The 26,102-nt window shown below is 45.5% G+C and overlaps 1 protein-coding gene across 5 annotated transcripts in view; it reads right to left on the bottom strand.

The window, feature by feature from the left end:
- The window catches only part of arhgef4 (Rho guanine nucleotide exchange factor (GEF) 4), an 85,371-nt gene that overhangs the window by 23,851 nt on the left and 35,418 nt on the right, over positions 1-26,102 (bottom strand). For 3 of the 5 annotated variants that reach the window (XM_064338631.1, XM_064338633.1, XM_064338632.1), the window contains 3 exons: positions 9,944-18,724; positions 7,752-8,075; positions 7,108-7,237 (listed from right to left, as the gene is read on the bottom strand). In XM_064338631.1, coding sequence (XP_064194701.1) covers positions 7,108-7,237; positions 7,752-8,075; positions 9,944-18,724 — 9,235 coding nt within the window. Of the gene's footprint in view, positions 1-2,811; positions 3,155-7,107; positions 7,238-7,751; positions 8,076-9,943; positions 18,725-26,102 lie in introns of those variants that run through there. The other 2 variants (XM_064338634.1, XM_064338635.1) reach the window with 2 other exon arrangements.

The following is a 26,102-nucleotide window of genomic DNA, read 5'->3' as shown; positions in this document are numbered from 1 at the left end:
CGTAATATTCTCCATATTATACAACTCCCACAGCCACTAAAATTAAAATGATTAGTTGTGGCACCCTCTTGGCAGCTGTTGAATTTGCAGAAATTGACTAGACTCTGAAGATTTGTCTAAAATGTGGGTAATTTATTATCTGAATACTTCTAAACATGAACAAATATAATAAGAGTTCCTACATGTATGCAAATCTACCATGCCTTGATGTTTACTGAAATGTAAGACTGGGTTGGTTGTTACTATGGCAATGAGTGCTGATGTAACGCATTCTGGTGTGCGTTCAGGATGACTTCATGTGGAAGGTCGTCCTGAATAAGATTAAAACAAGCCTTTTGCTGTCATCCCACGCAGAATCAATGAGCAGTGACAGCAATCCAGCCTTAGCCATTAAATTCAACAGGATCCATTTCCTTGTTTTTGTAGGTTAGTATATAGCTGCTACTCAAATTGTCAAAGCAGCACTAAAGTATCTTTATGGCAAGTCAGACATGAGCATACAGTAGCACAACCCTCTTCACAGTTAAACTGGTTTTAGAAAAAGCAAGCGCTGGCTAATTAGCTCCGAAGCACACCAAAACAATCCAAATTAAATCTCTGCTAATGAGGTTTGTCTCGTCCCAAGGGCAATCAACATGTGGAAATTGATTTTCAACATTCTGTCAATGTAGTCGCAAGTGTCACACACTTCGAGTGGACACGCTTTGATAAAGTGCCAGCACAAAATGGACAAGCAACAACACTATTCAGACCAGCTGTTCAATACTGCATGTCCAATACCCAATTAGACATTGTTATTGATAATAGGTCCAGAGAGTCTGTTTAGTGCAGAAAAAAGACTTGAAAACAATGAACAGGGCCTCAAATTGCTTTGATTTGTTTCTCATTATCTCTATTTTTAAACAACCAACTAGTGATACAGCTGAGCAAGTCCTCAGGGAATGCTGGTCCACCTTAAAGGCCACACCATTTCCTGATGCAAACAGCGATCAAACCTACTGTTAATGTTACGTTCCATACACCTGACAACCACATCAGTGTATACTACCATGATAAGTGTGCGTTTGTTTGTGTGTGCACTCTGCTATGTGTTTAAATGTGTTTACATGTGGGAGGGTAATATGTTGGTAAATGCAGAAGTGATGACACTACCCAGACCCCAGGAGAAAAAGGAAGACAGAGCCTGGAAGTGATGTCACCTCTTGTCACCGGGGGCGACACTGGTTCTCTGTCACCATGCCAACTGTAAATGGAGCTCCAGACAAAACTGCATTATGACCCACACCCTCATCTGCACTGATGTGGCCTGGATGATGTCCCCCTCTCCCATTGGAAGTAACATACGGCCATGTGACTTCTTTCTGTATTCACAACCATTGACCCCAGTGGCTTGCCAAAAGGCGAAGTCAATTTCATCGCAAAATCCCATCGCCTCAACACGAATTTCATTAAAAACCTTTTGGCCACAGCTGACAATGACATATGGAAATATACCCAAAGTATTGCCTTGAGAAAACTGTATGTGCTTATGTACAGGTGTGAGTTATTTTAAGACCTCTGTGTTTAGTTTATGGCAGAGGAGAAAGACAGCCCAATGGGAGGGAGCGTATCACATTCCCACGGCCAGCCCAGATAGATTCTTGCCCTGTGTTACCATGCAATCTCTGTGGCGATGGAGCTGTGAGGCTATTTCTCCATTTATCCTGTCTCCAGTTAATGTGTGTGCGTGTGTGTGTGTGAGCATGTGTGTGTATGTGTGTGTGTAAGTGTGTGTGTGAGTGTGTGTTGGGGGGGCAGTGGCAGGTGTGTGTAGGGCGCATTTGTTCCCCTCCAGGACCGCCCCCCTACCCTGGGAGCCATTTCTAATAAACCAGCTAACCAGGAAATACTGTCATTAAAGTGCTCCTCCCACCTCTACAGCGAGGTATATTGTGTACAATCACCTTGAACTTGGTAAACCGGTTAATGAATAAAAGCACTGATGAGAGTTCAAGTACTCCCCCCTCTCTGAGTCTCCTTCAGTAAGCTGAATGTCACCTGGCAGAAAACAGCCGGACCAAATCTCTGTCTGTTGTTTTGGGTGTGTGCTTGTTTTGCTCCGTCTGTGATTCGTCTGCTTATTTTCATTTGCGGGCAAGGCTTTCATATCAGTCGGTAGCTAATGGATTGGCTCTCGCTCCTCTTGCAAAAGCCTCAAATTTACAACGGACAGCCGATAAAGCCTGATTCAGCAGCTAGAGCAGGGTGTGTGGTGAATCGGAAATCTCAGACACACTTTGCAGCGCGTGGTGAGAAATTGCCACCGAGCCTCGTGATTTGGTTTTCCGTCACACTGAAACAGCCTTAAGATCCAGGGAAGACGGGAAGGCAGCGGCTGAGACCGAATGTCAGCGCCTGGGCGTTCTTAAAGGGGCCGCCAGGCTGACCGAACCCTGACCACGTCCTGCTCGCGGACACTTTCTGGCTTTTCAAAACAAAACGTCACCCGTTCCGAATGCATAGAAAGCGCCGCGCCGCGCGTTTGTGCTTTCTGAGGTGATGCATCACTGGTCTCCCCGCGTCCGCCCGAAGTCTAGAAAGGCAGGAGGAAGGGGAGGGTGATGACTCGAAAGCAGTAGAGAAAGCAGAACCCCTTAATCGGACCCCCGCCCCTCCCGAAACACGCCCCGCTCCAATGCATCTCTGCACTTGCATCACCTGCGCACCTGAGCGGAGAGACATGCCTCACATTGCAAACCCCCCCGCCGCCGCCCCTTCCCGCCCGATACAGAGAGAAGCAGAGAAAGCCAGAAGGCGGCGGACGCCTCTTACCAGTGGTGGAGTGCAGGCTCTCCAGGCTCCAGTATCGGGCCAGGAGCCCAAACCCGCGCACGCCCCCCACTCCCCCCGCCCGCCCCACGCCGGGGCTGCCGTCCGAGTCGGAGCCGGGCGAGAGTCCGGAACTGCCGCTGCCGCTGCTGCAGCTGCCCCCCGGCAGCGGGGCGCCCCCCTCGCCGGCGCCCTGCTGCGTCCGCATGCGGCCCGAGGCTGCTCCCCGCCCGCCGCCCGCGAGTGCTGACCCGTCGGCGGAGTGCCCGCGTCGCGTCGCGCCGCCTAGCTCCGATCCTCGCCCGCTGGGTGATCAGCCTCCGCCTCTCTCGCCGGCTCGCCCAAGACTTGCTCGAGCTTCCTCGCTCTCCCTCCCTCCCTCCCTCCCTCCCTCGCTCGCTCGCTCGCTCGCTTGCTCCCTCCCTCCCTCTCTCTCTCTCAGACACACTCACACACGCCGCCACAGCCTGACATCACTGGGGGTCCACTGAGGGGGAACCCAGCTGTCGCCAGGAGCCCGATAAGAGCTGCTTTCAGCCTGGGACTGAAATAGGCTTTCCTTCTGGTACACCCCCTCAGCCCACCCCTGGCACCCCGCCCCCCCAGCCCCTTCCCGTTCCTAAAGCAAAGCTGTCTGTTGAGTGGCTGAAATGTTCTAGTGCGGGCAAAAACTCCTACAGTTAAAACCTGTCATTGAGAGGGCTTTGAGATATGACTCCCCCCCCCCACATACATACAGATACGAACACACACACCCACACATATGCGCAAAGGCACACGTTTAAGCGCACACACACACACACACACACCGCCAGCTGGTGTGGAGCTGACTGCAGATGTGGATTATATTGCTGCATCCCTATTCATTCTTTGCAAAGGAATGAACAGTGATTCTGTATTAAAATATGAATTAATGCACTAAATTACTGTGGCTTTTCATAATTTTGGACCACACACAAAAATTCCATTAACAGAATTCACGGAATACCACTAGATAAGTTCACTAAATTCACTGAATGTGGCCAACTGAATTCCATCAACTGAATACTCTGATGCCCAGAGGTTAGTGTTCAAAACATTAACCGTACTAGCGAAATGCCATTGTGTTATAATAGCAGGCACAAGAAAACCACATCTGAGCTGTCGTTTCAGCTTTTTATTTTTTTCTCCCAGAAAGAGAGATTGCACTTTTAAAGAGCAGAGTGTTCTATTACCTGAATTAATTATCAGTTGTTTACCTTAAAGTCAGTTTGCAATATGCACTGATATGCATCTGACAGTACCTGTAATTCAACCGAGGCGTTCTCAAAATGGGTAATAAATATTTCAAAATGAGCCCCTGGGAGAGTTTTAAGTTTTATTCTGCACACCCCCCAAATTGGCCCTCAGCAGGGAAATATATAAATGCTTGGTATGTTCCTCTGAACACTTTCCCTGGTGTTAGTTTTCACATAACACGCCCAAGGCAATTTAAAGGAAAGGAAAATGAATAAATATGCTCAGAATAACCACCAGCAAAAATGCATTTGAACTGAATTAAATGGGTTACATAACCATGTAAATGATAAGGAAAATAGCTGGCTGAAAGCTAGCATGAACTTAATTTGCCTTTTGAAATCATCACATATCCCTCAAGATTTTACTGCTGATGATGTGTTGCCAAGTTTTAGAGAACAAAGAAATGTAGCGGGGAGATGAGAGGGAAATTCCCAGGATTTCTGCTAGTGACCGGCTGACCTTCAACTGACACTCCAAACACAGAAAAGAACCAAGCAAACAGGCCATCTAGATTAATACAGCAGTGTGTGCTAACGACATTCCAGTTGCTTCCAAATTCCCTGGCAACACACAATATGCACATCTCAAAGTTAGGGCAAACATGCTCTCTTTTTACCTGGCAACATGTCAAATTAGATTCAACACAGTTTAAGAGAAACACTGCACAGAAATACAAAATATGACTCAAAATATGACAGAAACACTTGGTTGTTCTCTGACTGCAGGCTATGTTATTTTTCTACAGCTTTATGCATTCATGCATATCTAATTAAAATGTTGAATCAATTTAGATTTGCCTGTCAAATGCACAGCAATCATTTAGATGTGAACCCCCAGGAAACCTACCACCATGCATGTATCATTGGTTATGCTTGCTCATGTGACCAAACAAGCGCCCCATTATTGTTATTGTCAAATGAATCACTGTCAAGCTAACACAAAATGTTAATGCTCACTGGGTGGTTTTCTTTTTAAATCAATTTTATACCCCAGTTATTGTTTTCCCTAATCATATTTGGCTCTGCAGTCATTGTCGATGGCTCCGCAGTGTCTCCTTCCTGATCTTGGTGTGACTCACGGATGACCAGCTTAGCTTCTCAGGACACATTGTGGCATGATTTGGTTCTCCCTTCACAACATTGGGCAAATCTTCTTCTTCCTCACCCAAGAGGCTACAGAGCAACTCGTCAGAGCCCTTGTAATGCCTCGTCCGGACTATTTAAAGGCCTTGAGAAATGTCTTATGAGGCCTGTGCCATCAGGCCTCTGTAACTGGCCCAGAATGCTTCTACAAGCCTGGCATTCAACCTGCCTAAATACACACTTGCCACTTTATTATGCCCTTCATGGGCTTCTCGGGATTTAAAAAATATTAAAAAACGAGTGATTTATTAAAGAGCAGACTCCTACTGACTGCTAGTAAAGTGTGACTGGACCCACTGTTTGGAGTTCTTCTCAGAATTTGCATAAATATGCCTGGGGGGGTGCTGGGAGGGCATTCTAGAATGCAGTGTCCCGTGGTGCCACGGTACAGTTATGCAAAGGAGTGGGTTCTGTCTCATTTAGCACAGTCCATTTAACTGCGTTCCATTTAGCTTGTGCTTTCACACGAAGAGAGAGAGCTGAGGCGTCTGGCTCGGCTCTGCAATTTAAAATGCGCGTTGGAACGGACACCGGGGAAATCACGGCACGTTTTCAAAAGGTCAGAGATGACCGCCGAGCCAAAGCCGGGAGGCCCGTTAGCTGTGATTCATTGCAAGTGCAGGAGATCAGAATGCAGATTACAGGTTTAAATAGAACACAGGGAGGTTTCTGTACCAGGGTTCATACTGAAGACTACATAAATATGATCATCTGTACTCCACCTACAAAGGACACGCTCCACGCACAAGTAGCGCGCTACTGCTGAAAAGTTCAACACACACTTCAAATACAGTACGTGTGGGTGTACTTGCAACTGCATGCACATGCAGGCTGTGTGTGTGTGTGTGTGTGTGTGCGTGCGTGCTTGTTTGTGTTGTGTGTGCATGTGGGCAGTGTGCATACGTGCGCATGCGTGTGAATGCATGTGTTTGCGTTCATGGGCATGAGCAGCTGACTGTTTTGAATTCCGCAGCAGGTCCACATTAGAGACAGTAGCATGATAAGTGGCCAGGAGCCAGAAGAGAGGTGACAGCGAACCAGCCTGCTTCTAATATAACATTGTATTACAGCGGACTGCTGTGGAATGCACCTTATCAATGCAGAGACAGAGAGGCCATTAAAGGCAAAATTTATCTCTGATTCTGCACCGCAGACAAATTGAGGAATTCACAGGAAGGACAAGATAGATAGTTTAAGAAGATACAAATATGGGCTTTAGCTCATGCCAAACGAACACTGAAGCCTTGAGTGAAGTTCAGAGCACTGCGCCACTGCTCAAGAAATATCGCCCTGACATTTTCAGGCTCATGACTAGGCATATATCAACCGAGAGAAAAATAAACTCTGCAGAGACTTCGCAGGACAGCTTTCTCGACTGTGACTGATGCAGCTCCTGAGCCTGGAAACTGTCAGAAACCGAGAACAGAACCAGCACCACCTGCTGGCAATTTCAAAGAACCCGCTCTCCTGATTTATTGCACGCACGTTCAGAGGAAGAACACAGACCGGGGCAAAATAAATAAAACATGTCAGTTTTCAACAGCAACTACTCAAGAGACATACGAATGAAAGACCTAAGCCAGAAATAGGAGGCATAATAATAATGCACAGCATTTGTATCATGCCTCCCATCTCATTCTCTCAAAGTATTTTACAGAGAAAACGCTGAAACTTAGAGAGGGAGGAAACTGATAAACTAGAAACTGTTAAATTGTGGGATGATTTGATGGACTGCTCAAATCAACCAGGTTAGGAATTTCTCTTGGACACCAAGAAATCTCGTACTCTCTGAAATAAGGTCTATGGGATCAGCGAAGACTTGAGCAGACTGCTTTCATGATGTATGGAAGCAAAGTGGAGACGTGGATGCAGTACTCACCCTGGTAGGAGACACGCTGTGGCCAGCCCAGGCAGTCAAGGCCAATGGGGGTGCTCTGGGAGAAGCACTGGTCTTTGAGGGCCAAAGAGGTGAAGGCCTCATTGGAGATGAGGGAGAGTCTAGCCTGGGCCTGTGGGAAACCAGCAAAATCAAGGCTGGGGAATGACAAGACCTCACTCCAACACCTGCACCCCCACCCACCTAATAAACAACCCTTTAGATTCAATTACTGGTGTTTTTATTCAATTACCCTACCATTCCAGATCGGTAGTAAGATTTCTAAAAACAAATCCTGAAACTAACACATCCGTTCACTGCAATCGGTTATCTCAGAGAAAGAAATGTCTGTTTTAAATGTAGTCAATGGAGGAAAATGCTTTTCTACAGAACAGTGAACACACCAGCAAGGATAAAGGCAGTTCCAGAAAAAAAGACAAGTTAACAGTGTCTGACTACACTGAAAGAATAACAGTGGCAGTGGAGCGGAAAAGCCAGACTTGAAGACCAGAGGCGAAACGTGAGGATGAACGTAGGGATGTAGGAATGAAGGAACGAGGGTCCAAGAGAGGAAGCAGGAGGCAGAGAAGGAAGAGGAGGCTGAAAGTTTGACTGGCGTTTGTGACCACGCCTCCTACTTTCCCCACCTCTCCCGACGCCTGCGCGTTAAGCCAGCTTGTGCTCCCCGGTGTCGCTACGGTCATCCTCCTCTGTCTCTTCTTCAGCTTTCCGATCCGAATGTCGTCTGAGCAACTGCGCCGGCCCCTCTGTGACCTTCGCTCCGCCCCCTGCTCCACCAATGGGGCAGTAGGTCCCACTTCACCCTCTCCATATGTGGGCATGGCACAGTTTACCAGGTCGGAGACAGGCCTGGGGCCCCTTGAACCCTGCCCACGGCTCTTTGCCCGCAGCACGGTCACCACATCCGGCAGCCGTTTCTCCAGTAACTGGCCAGCTGCTCTACTACCATCCTGCATAAGTTTTGAGTGCACATTGTTTTTTGTTAGAAATTAGTTCTGCTGAACTGAACTGCAGTCACATGGGCTGCTGACTGGTGCACACAGATCAGCCTCAGTTACACAAGTACATTAATGTCCACACAATCACATGGGTTCACACAGCATGTTCACATACAAAAAATAAGCAGTTCTGAAAACAGCCAATCATAATTACATGTCAACACAATGTTGTCCTGGTCAAAACCACCTGGTTAAATATAATTTTTGTATATTTTCATGAACAAATTAATCTGCTCAAATGAACAGAAAAAACAAACATTTGCCTGTTTTAAGGTAGGCAAGTACTTGTTATTAACTATAATTGTTTAACGTATGGCCAGTGCAAAGTAATTTAAACCTGTTCTCGTGTGTTTCTTCACCAACTATTTTCAAATTGCTAACACTAGCAGCCACCTATACCTATTTTTCAATTAAGACCAGATTAAAACCCAGGAAAGAGAAACATGGGCTTGGGTCAGCTTGAATGTTTTATATTTATTTAACTGACTAGTGATTTGTTTCCCAGCAAGATAGATGGTAAGCAAGGGTAGACTGCTTTGATTATGGTGGTTCTCTAGTCATTTAGTCAGACAGCTTGCTGACAGCAGCAGAAGTGCTTCTCTCTTAGGTCACTGTTCATTCAGCTGTTTCAGGAGTACTTCTCACTTGTAAAAAATCTTTTCTTAACATGCACCTATTTTATTATAAAATAATGCTGTGTGTGATCTGTGTTATTATAGGAAAGCTGTAACAAAAAAATTTCTGTTTTTGAGAATGTAGGCCAATGTCGAGTCCAAGTTGGTGCCTATGTCTGTGTGTTTGTGGGTGTGTGTATGTTTGTGTGTATGTGGAGGGACATTTGCTGTCATTACTAGCATTATGTGTTCATGTGTGGAGTGTAGCACAGTGGTAAGACTGGCTGTACGATGTAGTCGATCGTAGACAGTGACCTTGAATAACCAAATGATATACAGGTAAATGGATACATGTAAAAAGCTAGTAAGTGTGTATCTCTGGATAAGTTGCTAACGTAATAGTATGTATGATTGTGACAGATAATCAACAGAGAACGAAATGTTTCTTTGACAGGACTAGGGCACCAGAGGCACAGAGATTGGGCCTTCTGGCATGTAAAGCAGGCTAGAACAAATCCGATGTCTGTACGTCTCAGAGATTGTAAAATTGCAGAATTCAATTATACAGAGGCAGTAAGCAGTTAAAAAAAAACAGAAAAAAAGCTGACTCGGCCCTTTTCATCCTTTCCCGCTCCTTCTCAGACCGTAAGCATGAGATAAAGGGAACCCTGTTCCCCATCGAGCAAGCTGTCACAACGCTGAATGGTATACACACACACACAGACACAGACACACACACACACGAACAAGACTGAAAGGATCCACACTGCAGGGTGAGATGGATTAAGTGGTAGTGCCAACTATTCATGCTCGCTTTGGACAGGACAGTAAAGAAGAGGAACAAATGCATTTCATGGCACTCATCAGAGGGGATAAATTAGCCTCACTGAAACAATTTGGCTCGGGAGTAAACAAGAGTTCCTTTTTCCGAAGAGGAGTTCGAATGATGTTAAACTGCGAACAATCTCCTCCTTGTTAATGTGCACCAATACGTTTAAATAAGTTTCACACAGTATGTCCTATTGAAGCTTTGCAAAAGACATCCTTTGAAATATAAACCACCTGTTCTTTCTAAAGAGGAACATTCCCTTAGGGAATTTCTACTGGGAAATAAGCCATGTCAACAAGCTGGGAATGTCATGCCAGGAAGTCATCTCCTGCCCCACACACACATTATTATTGCACACCATATTTGCTCTACCTTACCTCAAACTCATTGACAGACATGGAGGTGACCAGACCGATGGGTGAGGGGCTATCCACTCCGATGTTGTCGCGCTGGCACTCTGTGTTCAGGGAGATGGCCGATGATAGCTGTGCTGCTCTGGGCTTCAGAGTCTTGGGCTTCTCTGGGGGGTCTGAAAGCCCTTCCACGCTCACCCCCCGACCCAGAGAGAGGAGGGAGATGGCAGTGGGTCGGGACGGGTAGCGAAAGCTCCGGCGGTGGATCCCGGGAACGGGGCTCTGGGGCTTGGGACTCATGGGACGAAGGGGACCATCCATGCCCTCAAAGGAGCTAAAGGACCTTGTAAAAGATGGGGCAAGTTGGAGGGCCAGAGGAGCCACTGCGGTGGGGTTGAGGGATGAGGCAGGCATGCACCCCCCCAGTGGTGGAAACGTGGAATCGTCCCAGGGGGGTGGCCCAGGTGGCTGGGTTTCTAAAGCACTGTCTTCAGTATTGGACTGTACACAGACATCAGTGTGAGGCTGGGTTATGGCGAGGCTGTTTGGTGAAACCCGTCGCCTTGTATCTTCTGATTTGCTCTCATCTGGGGTGCCCTCCAGCGGCTCCTGCCGCACGCCCTTATTATTTAGGGCATCTGTGTAACGAGGGCGTCTTGAGTCTGGGAAGCCCTTAAGCCGGTCCTGGGCAGACCGCAGAGCATAGTCACTGTGGATCTGCCGAGCAGACCTGGCTCTACCTCCGCTGGTGGGTTCTGGGTCTGAAAGAGCAGGCTTCTCCAGCTCTGCCTCCTTAGACTGCTTCAGCACCCTCCAGGACTGCCTGGTCTTCCGCTTCTCAGACTCAGGCTTCAGGCTCTCCTCCTCAGCCTCCTTTTCAGGAGGCTTAGATTCAAACAAACTGGAGAGGGACCTATGGGCCAGGGTGAACCTCATTCGCAGGTTGAGGCTGTCTGAGCTCTTGCTCCTCTTGTGGCCCAACTTCTCAGCAACAGGGGGGTCCATGGAAGCTGGCGCTTCATGGTTGTAAGAGGGGGCATCCCCATCGCAAGAAGCTTGCCTGTAGATCTGTTGGACATGCCTGTTGCGGGGTTCCAATGGACAAAACCCATCCTCCTCTCCCTCATGGACAAGGGCCTTTTCAGCATTCTGGTCGAGAGGGTTGCCCTGATCAAAGATATTGTCATCCAAGTTCCCATGCTGTTGCCCCTCCCTCTGTAAGTAGTCAGTGCTGGAGGACAGGTGAGCGCTGCAGAGAAAAGGGTTCGGTCTGCTCTCAGGTGACTCTGCCCTGCTGCCCTCATCCTTGTCAGGAGAGGTGCCCCTGCATGAGAGCTCGGCCTTGCACTCTTTAGCCTCTTGGACCGAACTCTTGCGCTTCCTGAATGAGGGTATCCTGGAGAAGACAGAGAACTTAGTCTTCCCTGCGGACCCAGCTTTGGTTGCCTTGCTCTTCACGACCTTGTGGAGACTGGAGTTGCTATCATCCATTTCCTCACTGTTGGTGCTGATAGTGTCTTGGTCACAGGAGACCTTGGTAGGGGTGTGGTGGCCGTCATGAACTACATCTCCATTAGGTGTGGGGAATGTTACCTTGTTTCCATATAGATCAGGGCAGCTGGTACTTGACTGTAGTTCCAAATCTGTACTTGGTAACTTATTCCTCATAATCTCTGGTGTAGTACAGTGATAAGGTGGGAGGGATGAGGGGTTTTGGTGTGAGTACATATCACTAGTGGTCCCCCTTTGCACCCCCAGCACCTCTGGTTCTGAGGTGTCCACATCCTCCACCAAGAGTGAATTCTCCTGAGGGCGATCCGATTCAAAAATAGGTTCCAGGTTGTTAACTGTCAGAAAATTTGAACTCAAACTGTCATCTGGGTAATGGTATGCAACGGTCTCAATATCATTCTGTAATGGCATTGAGCAGACCTGAAAAGGCACACAGCATTCCTCTGTCTTAAGAGAGGTAAAGTGGCTAACTGGGATCTCTTTTGCTTTATCCAATGTGTGTTTGTCTTCCATGTTGTTTTCTAAAATGAGTGAATATTCTCCACCAGCCTGTGAGTAATAAGCTAGGGGTTCAAGTCTTTTTCCTCCTGAGTCAGGTGGACAGCCTGGCTCCTGAAGTGGATTGTCACTTTTTTCAGATTTCTGCTGGTCCACCTGGGAGTCCAGGTTACTCTCAATGTTATCCAAGGCTACGCATTCCCCGTAGTCTATGTCCATGTATGGGGGGAGGCAGGTGTTGACTGTGGGTGGGTCCTGACCAACTACTTCATCTTTCTGTGGGCCACCTTGCCCCTGGAATCTCTCTGTCTCCCTCTCTTTGTGGGAATCCGTCCTACAAAGAAACCCCTCGGCCAGGCCCGACACCTGAATGTGACAGTGGGGTCCATAATCCAAGGTATCAGAGATGTACTCTACATCCCGGGTACTGTCTTCCAGTTCTGATCCACTGGAGGTTGCAGAGCCTCTATCCATGCTTTCCCAGAGTGGGCCAGAGGATTCCGCCTCATAATCATCCTCAGAGTGAATGTCCAGTCCCCCAGGGAACAGGTCTAGGGGCTCACTATTGACTGGATGGGCCTGCTCTGCAGGAGCATCAACAATTGCATCAAAAGTACTGGCAGCGCATGACTCTAACACCCGCTTGGTGTTGTTATTGGTGTCAGAGTGGCATTCAGACTGAGCTGGAGACTCTTGGAAATAGCTTAGCTCAGAAAAGGCATTTTGGTATTGTGCTTGTGGAATATCTAACACGATTTCCCACTTCCTCAACAGACCACATTCCAGATCGGAGGCACTCATCCCCACTGTGTTCCCCTGGGACTGGGCAGCTTCTGTTGCGCCATTTTGAGACTCTGTCAAACGGTTAGGAGTCCTCTGTGTTTCTGCTGATTCTTTGTCCATTTCAGACAGCACATCTGAACCACTGAGTAGAGGCTGGCTATAGTTCAAATGCACGTCAGAGGTCACATTGAGAGAAAGTTCCTCTTCGTTTTCATGGCTCTGTGGTACACCCTCGTCTGACCACTCAAACGACTCTGTGTGTGAAGGTTGGGGATCAATAAAATCCTCTACCCCTTCACTCTGTAGAATGCATGTGTTGTCGCCTCCTGAAGAGAGTTGACCTACCTCTCCCATCTCATTGGCGGAGAGGTCTGACTTCAGTTCGTAGGAATCAGCAGGCCCCAAGCTGTCTGCATGAGCTGTCTGCATGACCTCATGTTCCATTTGAGGGAGGTGTTTGCATGTTTTGCCCAATTTCTCAGTAACATATTGTACACAGACATTAGTGTAAGACTCAGTTTCTAAAACATTATCCTTAAGACTGGGTTGTACACAAAAATTAGTGTAGGACTCATTTTCTGAAATATTTTTCTCAATATCTGACTGATAGTAGATGTTAGTCAGGGGCTGAGTTTCTGAAACATTTTCTACAATATCTGTAGGTATACAGACATTACTGGGAGATTGGGTTTCAAAAATATGTTCCACAGTATTTGTATGAATGCAGGAAATAGCCTGAAGTCGGGTATGTAAAACAACATCCTCAAGACTGGACTGTAAACAGGCGTTAGTGTTGAGTACATGGGCTTCAGTGTGTGGCTGGGATTCTAAAATATCGATCTCAGTATTGGACTGTAAACATATGATAGTGTGAGGCTGGGTTTCTAAAAAGGATTCCTCAGTACTAGGCTGTGCACAGATGTTACTGTGAGACTGGGTTTCTAAAACATCTTCCTCATTATCTGACTCTTCTGGGACTTTATAATGAAGTTGGGTTTCTAAAACAGTTTCCTCAGTGCTGGGCGGTACACAGATGTTATTGTGAGGCAGCGTTTCTAAAACATGTTCCTCGAAATCCGACTCATCAGAGGCAGTATTGAGAGGCTGGGTTTCTAAAACATCTCCCTCAAAATCCAAATCATCAGAGGCAGTACTGGGAGACCGGGTTTCTAAAACAGTATCCTCAGTACTGGACTGTACACTGGTGATATTGTGAGGCTGGGTTTCTAAAACATGTTCCTCGAAATCCGATTCATCAGAGGCAGTATTGAGAGGCTGGGTTTCTAAAACATCTCCCTCAAAATCCAAATCATCAGAGGCAGTACTGGGAGACCGGGTTTCTAAAACAGTATCCTCAGTACTGGACTGTACACTGGTGATATTGTGAGGCTGGGTTTCTAAAACATGTTCCTCGAAATCCGACTCATCAGAGGCAGTATTGAGAGGCTGGGTTTCTAAAACATCTCCCTCAAAATCCAAATCATCAGAGGCAGTACTGGGAGACCGGGTTTCTAAAACAGTATCCTCAGTACTGGACTGTACACTGGTGATATTGTGAGGCTGGGTTTCTAAAACATGTTCCTCGAAATCCGACTCATCAGAGGCAGTATTGAGAGGCTGGGTTTCTAAAACATCTCCCTCAAAATCCAAATCATCAGAGGCAGTACTGGGAGACCGGGTTTCTAAAACAGTATCCTCAGTACTGGACTGTACACTGGTGATATTGTGAGGCTGCATTTCTAAAACAGTTTCCACTGTACTGGGCTGTACATAGATGTTACTGACAGGCTGAGTTTCTAAAACACCATCCACAGTACTGGGCTGTGCACAGATGTTACTGAGAGGCTGGGTTTCTAAAACATCTTCAAAATCTGACTCTATACTGTAAGGGTCGGTTTCTAAAAGAGTTTCCTCAGTATTTGACTCCACAAAGATGTTACTGTGATGCTGGCTTTCTGAAACAGTTTCCATAGTACTGGGCTGTACACAGATCCTACTGTGATGCTGGGTTTCTAAAACATGTTCCTCGAAATCTGACTCTTCAGAGGCAGTACTGAGAGGCTGGGTTTCTAAAATATCTTCCTCAATATCTGACTCTTCAGGGGCTATACAGTGAGGCTGCATTTCTGAAACAGTTTCCACTGTACTGGGCTGTACACAGATGTTACTGACAGGCTGAGTTTCTAAAATACCATCCACAGTACTGGGCTGTACACAGATGTTACTGAGAGGCTGGGTTTCTAAAATATCTTCCTCAGTACTGGGCTGTACACAGCTGTTATTGTGAGGCTGGGTTTCTAAAACATCTTCCTCAGTATTGAGCGGTACACAGATGTTAGTGAGAGACTGAATTTCTAAAATATCTTCCTCAATATCTGACTCTTCAGGCACAGTACTGTGAGCCTGGATTTCTAAAACAGTTTCCACAGTACTGGGCTGTACCCAGATGTTACTGAGAGGCTGGGTTTCTACAACATCATCTTCAAAATCTGACTCTTTGGGGGCTATACTGTAAGGGTCGGTTTCTAAAAGAGTTTCCTCAGTATATGACTCCACAAAGATGTTACTGTGAGGCTGGGTTTCTGAAACAGTTTCTACAGTACTGAGCAGTACACAGATCCTACGGTGAGGCTGGGTTTCTAAAACATCTTCCTCAAAATCTGACTCATCAAAGGCAGTACTGGGAGCCTGGGTTTCTAAAAAAGTTTCTTCAGTACTGGGCTGTACACAGATGTTATTGTGAGGCTGGGTTTCTAAAACATCTTCCTCAGTACTGAGCGGTACACAGATGTTAGTGAGAGACTGAATTTCTAAAATATCTTCCTCAATATCTGACTCTTCAGGCACAGTACTGTTAGCCTGGATTTCTAAAACAGTTTCCACAGTACTGGGCTGTACCCAGATGTTACTGAGAGGCTGGGTTTCTACAACATCTTCTTCAAAATCTGACTCTTTGGGGGCTATACTGTAAGGGTCGGTTTCTAAAAGAGTTTCCTCAGTATATGACTCCACAAAGATGTTATTGTGAGGCTGGGTCTCTGAAACAGTTTCTACAGTACTGAGCAGTACACAGATCCTACGGTGAGGCTGGGTTTCTAAAACATCTTCCTCAAAAACTGACTCATCAAAGGCAGTACTGGGAGCCTGGGTTTCTAAAAAAGTTTCTTCAGTACTGGGTTGTACACAGATGCTATTGTGAGGCTGGGTTTCTAAAACATCTTCCTCAGTACTGAGCGGTACACAGATGTTAGTGAGAGACTGAATTTCTAAAATATCTTCCTCAATATCTGACTCTTCAGGCACAGTACTGTCAGCCTGAATTTCTAAAACAGTTTCCACAGTACTGGGCTGTACCCAGATGTTACTGAGAGGCTGGGTTTCTACAACATCTTCTTCAAAATCTGACTCTTTGGGGGCTATGCTGTAAGGGTCGGTTTCTAAAAGAGTTTCCTCAGTATATGACTCCACAAAGATGTTACTGTGAGGCTGGGTTTCTGAAACAGTTTCTACAGTACTGAGCAGTACACAGATCCTACGATGAGGCTGGATTTCTAAAACATCTTCCTCAAAATCTGACTCATCAAAGGCAGTACTGGGAGCCTGGGTTTCTAAAAAGGTTTCTTCAGTACTGGGGTGTACACAGATGTTACTGTGAGGCTGGGTTTCTAAAATATCTTCCTCAATATCTGACTCTTCAGGCACAGTACTGTGAGCTTGGATTTCTAAAACAGTTTCCACAGTACTGGGCAGTACACAGTTGTTAGTGTGAGACTGGGTTTCTAAAACATCTTCAATATCTGACTCTTCAGAAGCTATACTGTGAGGCTGGGATTCTGAAACAGTTTCCACAGTACTGGGCTGTACACAGATCCTGCTGTGAGGCTGGGTTTCTAAAACATATTCTTCAAAATCTGACTCATCAGAGGCAGTACTGGGAGGCTGGGTTTCTAAAAATGTTTCTTCAGTACTGGGTTGTACACAGATGCTAGTGTGAGGCTGGGTTTCTAAAACATCTTCCTCAACATCTGACTCTTCAGGGGTTATACTGTGAGGCTGAGTTTCTAAAAGAGTTTCCTCAATATTTGACTCTACATAGATGTTACTGAGAGGCTGGGTTTCTAGAACATCTTCCTCGGTACTGGGCTGTACACAGATGTTAATGTGAAGATGGGTTTCTAAAACATGCTCCTCAGTGATCGACTCTTCGGAAGCTGTACTGTGAGGCTGGATTTTCAAATGGCCTTCCCCAGGACAGGATTGTACACAGACATCAAATTGAGATGGGGTTTCTAAGACATCATCCCCAGTATCTGGCTGTAGACAGACATTAATATGGGATTGGGTCTCTAAAATATTTTCCTCAATATCTGATTGCATACAGATATTTGATTTTGAAACTGGGGTTTCTAATACATAGTTCTCAGTGTCTGGCAGACAAAAGTTTGTAAAGTGATGAGTTTCTAAGATGTCTTCCTCCTCTTCATAACTCTGACTGTCCTTGGATATAGCCCGTCTCCTCTGCTGATATACTTTGCCCTCATCGTCTGAATATGATCCCAGACTTTCAGAGTTTAGTTCACAGATCTTCATAGGTTTCGATCCAGGGAATTCCCATGGGTAAGTCTGTTGTTGCATTTCTTCATCTGAGAAATTAGCATAGTCTGTCTCAGAACACAGGACAACATAAGTGGCCTCATTCTCACTGGGGTCCTTTGAGGACTCCAAGCCTTCCGATGGAGACATTAGTTCAGTTGCACCTGAGTCAATAGCTATAAACTGAGGCTCTGCCACAATTTTTTCAGAAGATTTAAACTCAGATTCTGTTACAGTGATCTCAGGGAATTTTACCTCTGACGGTATCACATTTATTTCAGGGGTGAAATGCTCTGAGATAAACTGTGGTTCCATTACACTTATGTCAGCCGATTTAATTTCTGAATGTGCTGCATTCATTTCAGTAGATTCCAGCTTTTCATTTGATACACAGTTTCCTGTGAGGCTAAACAGTGCATTTGCCTCATACGTTTCTGTAGGTTTAAACTGTGAGTCTGTTAAATTGTTCTCTCCATGTTTAATCTGTACGTCTGTTCCACATGACTCTGTGGGTTTAATTTGCAAGTCCATTACAGATGTTTCTGTAGGTATAAACAGTGAGTCCATTTCACATGTTTCTGTGAGTTTCAACTGTAAGTCCATCTTACATGTGTCTGTGGGTGTAACCTGTGAGTCAGTTCCACATGTTCCTGTTTGTTTCAACAGCGAGTCTGTTACAGAGTTCACTCTAGGTTTAAACTGTGTGTCTGTTCCACATGCTTCTGTGGGTTTAACTCGCAAGTCTGTTGCAGATGGTTCTGTAGGTTTAAATTGTGAGTCCATTTCACAGGTTTGCATGGGTTTAAATTGAGAGTCTGTTCCATGTGTTTCTGCGCGTGTAACCTGTGAGTCTGCTCCATGTTTTTCTGTTTGTTTAATATGTGAGTCTTTTGCAGAGGCTACCATCCCAGAAGCGTTAAGCACAGGAAGTCCAGCTTCCTTGAATGATGATTGAAGGCTGTTGCTCTTCGGGACCTCATTGGATCGAAAAGTCTCAGTCCTCTCTGGTAAGCCACTGACACACCTCTGATGTGCTGTCCATGAATGGAAGCTAACAGAACCCAGGTTTTGAGAGGGGTCGTGCTCTGTAGGCTCTTGGAGCCATTCGGGGGCCTCTTGGCACATCTCTGACAGAATACGCATAGAGCTCCCTACTGTGGCATGTCCCACGCAGCCCGTGGGGTGGGGTGGTCCTATGCTGGGGCCCCCTGCTGCCAGCAATGCAGGTGGCCAGTCATCACCATCAGGGGCAATGTCAGAAATTGTGTCGCTATGCCAGGAGTGGGTGTCAAAGTATTCCTCTGTGGTGTCCTGGGCCAGGTCGCCTGATTCCAGAGCATCAGGGCACTCTTCTGGACCCAGGGCCCCCTCTTCCAAGCACCTGCTGTCATTCACAGGGTCGTCGAGCACTTGCGGGGCCTGAGAAAGACACGGGGGGAGAATGGAACAAATTTAAGGTTCTGAATCTGTGAAGGCGGAAGGAGGAAGAGTCCATCTCAACAAAGAGCTCTGGCAGAATTAAAAAAAACAAAAAAATATTAATAAGGAAGTGAAACACACAGTAAGTCCTTTAATATAGCTGAACACAGGCTGGGATGGGATTCAGGCTCTTGTTCATTCATAACAAAAGAAAACACATGCTCATGTGCGTAACAGCAATGGAATGATAATTACATAATTACATATGAAGCTCGATTTTGTGCACTTGGAATACATGTGTCATAGAGAGGTACAGTACCTCATGCCTTTGGTTACAAATCCCTGTGGACAGGCTTTGCATATATTCCCAAACTCACTTACTTATTAGCTTTCACATCTCTCTCTCTCTCTCTCTGGTCTTACAAACAAATTTTATTCTTCATTTTATATGAACCCAAAAGACTCAAATCGTTATACAGTGAAGGATTCATTAATCAGTGATAGTTGAAAGGGGACTGAACTGTTCTAATGCTCAGTGTTGATTAAATGTGCTCTCTCTCTCTCTCTCTCTCTCTCTCTCTCTCTCTCTCACACACACACACATGAATCAAAGATTACAAAAATGACTTTTCCTTGATGCCAAGGAGCCATTCCAAGAGTGTCGCCACTGCCAAAATTGAAATACGTGTAAGAACAGGTCACAGGAACACAGTGGTTTTTCTCCCTCGGGGTCATACTTATGCATGAGTACATCTTGCATCTGGCAATAGCGAATGAGTCTCTGGGCATGCAAATGCCCATCCAAGCATCCAGGTCTATACCCAGCCTAACACCGCTCCCATGTTCCCAAGACGTCTGTAGCCAGTTAGCTGGCCGCTCAGCCTCTCTTTCTACATGTCCCGCTCACTTCCTCTCTCTCCTCCCTCTTTCTTTATTATTTCATCCTTTGTTTCCTGATCTCCTTGGCGGGCTCCAAGCAGTGTTTTTGCAAGTACTGTATGTGTGTCTGGGAGGAGTGGCATCTCAAATATCAGCACCATCCCACCAGGCAAGCTGCAGTACCTGCTGCGTCTCGTCCCGGAGGTCATGGAAGGTGAACAGGAAGAAACAAATGTGGGGGGTGTGGGGAGCTGGGGGGTACAAGCAGGCATGCCCTACTGAGCTTCCTCCTCCTACCCTTCCCTGAAAGACCACAGATAGTGAGGGAGTGCCACAGAGGTGTGTCTCTCCCAAGCCCGGCCAGTCTGGGCTGGTTGATTCCTCGCACCACCGGGAGGAGACATCAAGAACACTGACTTCAGAAGCAGTGGCCGCCAAAGGCGGCCTCTGAGCAAGAATGAGCTGGAGGAAATCTTCCCCGACATGATAACAGTGATAACAACAGAGTGTAACTGGCTAAATTTGACAAAATTATTTCCTAGAACATGGTAATTGCCGTGAGTAACAGAAAAATTCCCACATTTCTGTTTTAATTTTGGGATAATAGAAGCCATGAGTAGCACTGAGATGTGGGCAGCATCCTTTGCAGAAGGAACAGTATATTGTCTGTGAGGAGAGCCCCACTGGGAGCTCAGTGTTCCTGTTGGTGAAAGAAGGGGAATATAAACTGGGGCAGGTGCTCCCTGCTATGGTGGAAGCTCTTTGTGCTGTTTTTCTCCCTCTTTGATGTGAGAGACTGGCCAGATGAAATGGGACTCACACTACCATGGGAGGTGGCAGGGAAGCTCAGGAATAAAAATACACAGTAAAAAGCAGGTGTTTCCCCAGCTCACTCAGAAAAAGAACATTGGGAGAAATTCAGTAAAAATCCCATTTGGTTGTGTAATGCTATCATGAAAGCATTCCTCACAAAGTCTCAGAATGCATTTAGGTTCCTAACAAAATCGGCTAGCTACAGACATGTTCCAGACACAACAGTATTGGTGAAATCCTGTAATGGTCATCATTTCTTTCCAGAATTCAGCGAGCAAAATATTTTGGCAGTATCTCTCAATTAAATCTTCATGGAGTCTGCCTTTGCTGGCTGTATGAATGTACAGCATGTACAAAATGAGGCATGTAAGGCAGTTGGGTTAAAGGCAGCTGCTAGGCAAACAAAAAATCAAACAAAAACAAAAAACAATGAGTTGTCTAGTCACAGTCTCGTCTGCATGCTTAGGCCTTCCTGACACCCACATCGGAAGCCTGTCAGAGGCTGCTGGGGCTTAACTCCTAGGGTGTGTGTGTCGCCACCCTGATTCAAGGAAGCCCTGATCCTGTTAGCAGTGAGGTCATGCTCGGTCGAACAGGCGTGACATCCTGACAACTCAACACAGCCGAGTCAGGGGAGAGAGGAATCGCAGTCTCAGCAGAACGAAAATACACAATCCAGGAAGCCCAGATGTGCTAAGCAGTACCAACCAAAACCAATTTCTGCTGATATAAAACTGACATACTGACTGACATACAATCTGACTGACGAACCAGTGTTTTGTAGTTGGCCATGACCATGAAATGCACTTTTGTACGTCGCTTTGGATAAATTGGATAAAAGCGTCTGCCAAATAAATGTAATGTAATGTAACATACTGTATGTACTGACTGAGGTCGCTGTCACTAGGCCCTTTGCATGTCTGGTACTGTCAGTGCTCACACAGGCCAGGGTACAGTTAGGTTCCTGCTTTTTACACAAACTTGAAAAACTCACTACTAAAAGGACAAACTTTTCCCTCAAAACTCTGAGGTAAGTGGTAGGCTAAGAATTCTGGTGAAAATGGAATTAGCATAAGGCTGAGGTGGGATAGTAAAGACAGCTGATTTTATTCCAACATCATGCTGGGGGGGGGAAGCGGTCTCTTTCTCTGATTGTCTCGCCATGCACAGGTGAGTTTGGAGGGAAGGGGGTGGAGCAGTGAGTAGGCACCTCTTCGGAGGCAAAGGGAGAGGGGCGACTGATATGATCTGATGAGGTATAGGAGCCCCTGGATGTCCCCCTCTCAATACCGCATGATCAAATGCAGCAGCAGCCAACGGCAGCCGTGCATGGCATTAAAATATGCGCCAGATAGGCTTGGCTCCCTCCTTCTCCTGCTGGTTCAACAGGAAGGACAGCCAGACGGAACTCCCTCAAGGCCAAGATCACATCGTAGAAAGAAAAAAAAAACTCATATCTGGGCGCAAATAAAGCAGCAATGCAGAGACGCATTAAAGGGGCAGCTCAGCCAAAACGATTATTTCATATGCTGTTCCTCACCTGCATAACTGCTATTCTTCCTCTCCTGTCAGTAATCAGCTCCAGTGCCCAGAATCAATGATCTGTCAAAAGGCGCTTCAATACCACTTTCTGCGGTTCCCATCCTTACAGTGAGTGAGAGTGAGTCAGGGCATGTAAAGCCTCAAGGTCCGCATTGAGGCAATAGTCAATGTCACGACCCCAATGTGAACTGTGACCTCTTTGCTCTGCCTATTTAATGACAGGTACATGGTATGATTCGGCTCAGTATGATTCAAGCCTGCAGGTGGTGCTTTGAAACTAGGAGGCCTGTTTGACTGCATTTTCTGGGTCGACTTGCTTCTCAGAAACAGGGGTGGGTCCTTAATCCACTTAAAAATACGGTTATGTTGCTTTGGCACTGGGCCAACCTAGAGAGAGACTGAGAGAATGATTTTCCCCCTTTTTCCTCAGCTATGTACACTCCTCCTTCAAACTGATTTTTTAATTGTTGTATGTCAACCATTTAACAGTCACTATTGTCCTTATGAGGCAGTAATGAGTCCAAGCTCTAGCTCACTATCACCATGAGGATGCTCGGCCCAACAGCTCTGAATAACAATAATAATATTTACAACAGGGAGTTAAGAAATTAATGATCACGTGTTATCTTAGCTTTCACCATGGTGCTATGCCATTATATCAGATAAACAGTGCAGGTATACAGAGGTAGAACAACGGGGGGTGGCAGGTGTAGCATTCAGAAAACAACATTTAGTGGATCAGTAGCACTGTGCTACACACCAAGGTCTGGGGTACCACACTTTAGCATCAGCCACAGGACACAAAGAGGCCCTGTGCGGTCTCACTGCCTATAATAAAACTGCTCCTATTTGCTGCTATCAGGGTCCTGAATTTGCCTCTGATCATTACACACTACAGTTGGGTGCTGTGCCTTTAACAAGAATGAAACGTCACTGAATGAGAAAGCAAAAACAAAGATGGAAAAGATCCAGCAAGAGATGAAGAAAGATTGAGACAAGAAAAAAGGAGATTCAAAGGAAGAAAATGAACAGAAAACAGAGAAGAGCAAAGATGGAAATAATAAATGAAAGGCAGAAAGAGAAATGGATGTGGGATGCCACGTGTAGGATGAGCACATGGGTTTTGGTTTCTTTGCACAGTGTGGGGTGGTGCAGTGATTTCTGGCCCCAGGGCAAGATTCCCGCTGGTGTTCGCGGGGCTGTGAACTCGTCTGCATGAGCTCACTGCCCAGGGGACGTCTCCTGAAGGCACAGCGGAAGGGAAAGGAACAGAGCTGTGAGGAGACAGGGGAGGAGACCTAGTACCTGCTCCCCCCCACCCCACTGCAGCATTGTGGGCTGAATTACACTGTGCTAATAGTGACTAAGCTTCTTATCGTGGAGAAAAGGGAGAGAAACCTCCACCACAAAACCAGCACAAATAGAGCTAAGCTGCCCTTTTCCTCCCATTGACCTACTACACAGTGCTCGGCTCCAAGCATGGATGAAAGTGCCTCCTGTCCATAGCTGCAAACCTAAAGCTAGGACCAACTTTAGAAAGACCATAGAAGGTATTCTGCTGAACAGGAACAATTTATAGATACTAATACAAACCACTGTAAACACAACATAAAATTTTCCACAGAAACAGGAAAAAGTAGTCATGGAATGGTGGTGTATGGAATGGTGGTGTATGAAATGGCGGTTCATTAGTCTTCCACACTATAAACTGTACCATGTAGAAGTCTGTTTCTAACCTGTCAGGATGAGGAAGAAGAGACAGTGTTGTTGAAAACTTTGGTTTAGAAAGATATTCTCTGTAGTGGGATCCCTTACATCTGCTGTACAATGACCTCACTCCCTTTTTCTACTCTACTGTAAATTCCAGCTAGGACCAATTTAAGCTTGTTTGAGGACAAACTACCTTGACAAGAAATTTTGAAATAAATATGGAGGTGTAGATGCATTAACTCTTATTGAGATGTAATATATTTGTTGAATGAACTTGAACTTGACCTCAACTGCAGCTGTTCCACCTACAGTAGCTAACTGGTCACCAGCTGCCAGGTATTGTCGTAAACCCAGCTCTACCTGATTACTGGCTTCCAACTGTAGCAGGCCACGAGCTACAAATTACCAGCCACCAGCTTAGCCAGCTATCAGCTGTTTTCCAAGCCTAGCTCAAGCTGCCCATCAGCTACTAACATCGAGCTACCATGTTTCATAATTCTAGCTTTAGCTGGTCACCAGGTACCAACTACCAGCTACCATGGTTCATAAACCTAGCTCAAGCTGGTCACCAGCTACCTATTATCAGCTATCATATTTCACAAACCTAGCTCTAGCTGGTCATGCTGATTACTGGTTACCAGCCACCAGCATAAGGTATTTCTTTCCAACAGGGTACAACACAGGCCTTCAGTCTGGATGTGTTTTGGACCAGAGAATAATTAGCCGATATGTATCCATGTAGCAGGGAGTAAGAGTTGTAGTTCTTTACTATTAGTAGTAGTCCTTTGCTTTGCAGCTAGCATTATAAGGGCATATCAAGTTATTTACTGCTAATATGAAAATTAATTTGATACCTGTACTTTTCAAAAGGCAGTGGCCGTTGTTTATAAACACAACCAAGCATTGGTTGTGTCTACCTTTCTCAATGGGCATTGACTGTTCTTGGTATCTATAGTCATTAATTTGAATTCGACACTGGATACTGAGAACAGTAAACTGTCCCTTCAAAAAGGAAGACTATGGAGCCAGAGAGACATTAATCCCATAGTGCATTGTTCCATTGTATTTATAAACCTCAGCCTTTTTAATTAAAATAACAAAAAAGTAAGCAATTTTGAAACAGGAGCCAAAAGAGACACAAGGGCCTACTTTGGTGACAACAGAAGAGTAAACATGCCTGGGTGCTAGTGGAATTGATCTCTTTTTGCCTCTGTAATAAACTAAAAAGTAAAATGATTTATAAACTTGGTTTGGTAAAATTACTAATCATAAAGCAATATTTTAGGCTTTATCAGGCAAAGATGAAAATACAAAAACAGCACACTTCCTCTCATTCACAGCATATCATGACAACACCATGAAGTTTTCATGGGTGAAGGTGTGAAACTAACCGGATGACAGTCGCTGTTTACTCAGGTTGCACTGTTTTTCCGCACAGGAGTGTATTCAAAAGGGACAAGCTGGCCTGAGAGAGGCAGAAGTTCACACTGCACTGTCTCCTCCTCTTTGCTACTCACTATTCTTCTCTCTATCTCTCTCTCTCACCCATCTTCTGCCTATCAAGTCATTTCAAATCAATGTTTTATTGCCAAGAAACACATTTTGTAAATATTTAGAGGCTCAGTAGTGAGGCTGCTCAGCTGTTGAGCTACTGGATGCAGAGATATGGGCATGGATTCAATTAACAACCACCCTTAAAATTCATACAATTGTAATAAAAACTGTAATTTGTTCACAGACACAACGAGTCATCAGCATTAACTTGCTGAACTGTTTAAATTGGACAAAATTGAAAACTTTAATTTATACATTGATATAAAGTTAAATACAAAATCCTGGACATGGTGTAATGTAGTGTGTCCTGCACTTGCTTTCGCATTCAAATGTCTGTGTGTCACAGGGATTTACAGCAACAATGTTGTGGTATGCAATGTAAAAACTGTGATGCAATTATTTTTGTATATTTCCAGAAATAAGCATTTATTATTGCAAAGAACTCTAATTCATTTTTTACTCTTGTTCTTTGTCTATCTCTTGCTTAATCCCCCTCCCTTTCTCATTCAGTTAGTTTCATAAACATAAAAATGTCTACTAAAATATACTTCTTCCAATGTAGTGTTCAAATTAATATTGTTCTTCTGATCAGCAATTAGCTGGTTATATCTACTCATGTCATGTGTATGTGAAGTGTGAGTATGTCTGTGTGGGGGGGGGGGGGGGGAGAGGGGGGGCTGCACTGTTTCTCCTATAGAAATGCAGCAATAGCATGAAGAATATGATCCAGCTGCCAGGCACTTTATCATGTTCCTGTGCCGTGGCCTCATGGTTATAAACCAAGGGCAAAGAGTGACATGCCACCCCAACAGTAATCTCTGCACGTGCACAAGATACATATACACACATAAAACCATGACATGTACACAGACAAAAGACG

This window comes from Anguilla rostrata, chromosome 6 (genome assembly GCF_018555375.3).
Source record: "Anguilla rostrata isolate EN2019 chromosome 6, ASM1855537v3, whole genome shotgun sequence".
NCBI lineage: Eukaryota > Metazoa > Chordata > Actinopteri > Anguilliformes > Anguillidae > Anguilla > Anguilla rostrata.
Note: the sequence above shows the minus strand (reverse complement) of the source record. Positions and strands in the feature narration are given on the sequence as shown.